The 3233-nt window shown below is 34.4% G+C and overlaps 1 protein-coding gene across 2 annotated transcripts in view; it reads left to right on the top strand.

Annotated features, from left to right (window-relative positions):
- The window catches only part of LOC113239967 (fatty acyl-CoA reductase wat-like), an 18372-nt gene extending 15988 nt beyond the window's left edge, over positions 1-2384 (top strand). The window contains exons 12-13 of one of the 2 annotated variants that reach the window (XM_026477155.1): positions 296-408; positions 1263-2384. In XM_026477155.1, the coding sequence (XP_026332940.1) occupies positions 296-401 (106 nt within the window). In that variant the 3' untranslated portion in view covers positions 402-408; positions 1263-2384. Of the gene's footprint in view, positions 1-295; positions 424-1262 lie in introns of those variants that run through there. The other variant, XM_026477156.1, reaches the window with a different exon arrangement.
- Positions 2385-3233: the final 849 nt, after the last annotated feature.

Below are 3233 nucleotides of genomic sequence, written 5' to 3'. Positions count from 1 at the left end.
TCTTGCATACCGTGCCAGACGCTATACCAACTAAGCCACGGAACGAAACAACGGACCTCACGAATTTTTCTATGTGCTTGTGTCGTGTCTTTGTACTTGGTCTTTCAACGACTTTTTAGTCGTAGCGCTATGTAGGTACCTAAGTACATATTGTATTAATTTTCTTTCCATCCTATAAGATATATTCACCATCTTTGGATTTCTATTGGAATAGGCAGAGACTACGATCGCCACTTTGTATATTGTGATATAAATAAATTATTTGTTTCATAAATATTCTTTTTCTTTTTTTCAGATTATTCTACATGCATCAAATATTGAAACTGGTGTCTTTTATAGTAATTATTTATGTCGGTTCTTTGCTATTCAAAGGGCTGAGCTACATTATACTTGGTTCATAGATTGAAGGTAATTGATGACTAAGTAATTAATATAAATAGACCACAGCCTCCCATAGATTACGATACCGTTCGGTTCATCAACAAGCATCAACTCTGTATGTTTTCTGTTTTGACAACTATTATTAATTATTATTAATACAAAGATTAGACGAGAACCAGCGACTGCTTACCTCAACGTGGCTACCGCTTAGCCAGTTATACTACGGATCGAGCCAGCAAATTGTTTGAGATTCTATATGTGTTTGTTGCAGATTTTTGTTTTGGTTTTAAACCAATTCAAAGCCGTAGCGCCAATCTGTGATAATAACAAACTATCAGAGCATTTTCATAAAAAAAATAAGTGTCATGGTAGTCAAACCATCGTGATATTCAATAAAAATAAAAGTATAGCAATTATCATTAGGATACGTTCTACCGCGGTTCCTAGCCGTTAAAATCATCATGTATCTTTATTTTTTTATTACGATTTTTGACTTGATATAAGTCTTTTGAGCCAGGTCTTCGCATACTTTTCGGGACCGTCAGGGGATGTTGAGTGCTCGACCCTCGTTACCGTCCTGAGGATGCTTCGTGGAGAGGCGAAACACGTGTCGGGTATATTTTTGGTGTGGTTTCTGACTGTAGTTGCGCTTGTGTTATTAATTTTATGCGGAGGGAGGGTAGGACAATTAACTGAATGATAAAATATTCAACACAAGCGCAGGTATTTTGCACGATTTAATCTTCACTAAGTTCGCGCAGTAGCAAATTAATTTACTTTCATTGTTATGGTGTGCTCTGTTACTAGAAACACCGCACCTCCGGTAAAATAGTGTCGTATCTTACATTTGTAAAAAAATACAGATTTTTTTTTGTTTTTAGGGCTACTGAGTATGTACATTTGAACTCTTAAATGTTTTTAGAAGCATTGCGCCCTCTATGGCATAATCAATGAATGCGGAATGTGTGTCATTGTTAAATAATTCTCGCATTCTTATTGTTTGCAGTTAAGTCTTAGTTTCACCGCGTAGGTGCAACAATGTGAAGTTGTAAGTTTCATATCGTGCTCTTCAATAACCACATAGTTTTAATAACGTGTTCCGTCCAAGAAAATTGTGAGATTAGTAAGAAATTAGACATATCTATAATAAAATATGTTTTCATAATTATCAATAAGTGGGAATGTTAGCATTACTTAAAAGAAAAAGATTCCACGTAGTAGATATGTCATTTATGGAGCGTACAATCATTTCCAATGTGTATGCAATCGCAAAAACCTAAACATAATGATGGACTTCAGATAATAGCTTATGTAATAGTTACAGTCCATAATATAAGCGGCGCCTTAACTCGGGGCCATGCCCACCCTTAAGTCAGGGTCCGTGTAGTGTAATTAAGTATTTAAGGCGGCATAATAGTTGAAATTTTAAAATTTGACTACCTGTCGGGTCTAATTGCCAAAAAACTACATTTATGATACACAGTTACGTCCATTTTGTTTTACATGATGTTTGGTTACATAACACGCAACGGTTACAGTTACAGCTTGCTAGTGAGTACCCGGCTTAACACAAAATGCCATTAATTCTATTGATACGCATATTTGTTAAAGTTTAGAAAATTATTTTTCTATAGCTCAAGATCATTATTTGAATAATGAGAAATAAACAGACCACCTAAATTTCTTATTAAAGAGTTCTATTGATCAGCGCCATCTAGGTTATAAAACGGAACTTTGACCTTTGTTACAATCTGTTTGGAGATAAGCATTCCTCTTGGGTCATTTGGTCCATTGGCATAGCAATTTAGAGTAAATTTTAAAACAATTTTTATAACTCAGTCAGCTAGTTCATTTTAAAACCTAGGACCAATAGAAGCCATATTGCTAGAAAAGCATGTGTGATTTATATTTGTTTTATAGTGATAAATAGAATATTAGAAAATGTATTTATTTTAAATGAATTTTATACATTGTTATTTATGTAAGATATCTTTTAACATCAGAATAAATTATAAAAACAATAAATCAACATTACAATAATTAGGTAACACATTTGTTTTTTTTTACCCCAGTTTCATCAACAACAAACATCTTTTTTTTATAATATCAAGTGACGGCACGAACAAGTCATTAAGACTGATGGTAAGCGAAACGCCTGTCTATAACATTTGCAGTGCCACTCAGAGCTTTAAATCGCAAAGACGAAGGGGCACTGCCACAGCGCCCGTCACCCTGAGTCATAAGTTGACAAGTCCCATGTGCCTGTAATTTCACCAGCACCCTTACCCTTCAAAACCGGAACACAGTAATGCTGACAGTACTTCTCTGGACGAACTCTTTCACAAGGAGCTCTATTACTACAAAACTATGTATAAGTAGATGTAGAATAATATTATTGAATTTTAAGTAGCAGTAGAGGTCCTAATGAAAGAATCCGTTCGGGGAAGTAAGTACTACCACTTTACCTATGTCTGTCGCCAAGCAAAGTCAAAGTCAAAGTCAAAGATTATTTATTCCATAGGTAAAATAAATTTACACTTGAAAATGTCACATTTAAGCTACTGCTCGTTCACTACGCTGACCTCCCTGAGAAGAACAAGCAAGAAACTCTAGGGATGGCTCTTTTCAAATAAACTTAAATTCTATGGAATGCACTTTGAATCAAATTTGTGTGGATTCTGGAGCCATGTTGTCTTTCCATACATCTTTATCTAACACGTAGTCTTCAATTTTGTAATATGATTTTTCGATCAAAATATTTTTAATGTAGTTTTTAAACTTAGGAAATTATAAACTTAATATATGCTCCGGAATCTTATTGTAAAAACGTATACAGTTCCCCATAAAAGAGT

Source organism: Hyposmocoma kahamanoa, unplaced genomic scaffold (genome assembly GCF_003589595.1).
Source record: "Hyposmocoma kahamanoa isolate Upper Pololo Valley unplaced genomic scaffold, ASM358959v1 118, whole genome shotgun sequence".
NCBI lineage: Eukaryota > Metazoa > Arthropoda > Insecta > Lepidoptera > Cosmopterigidae > Hyposmocoma > Hyposmocoma kahamanoa.
This window is presented reverse-complemented; position numbering and strand designations above follow the sequence as displayed.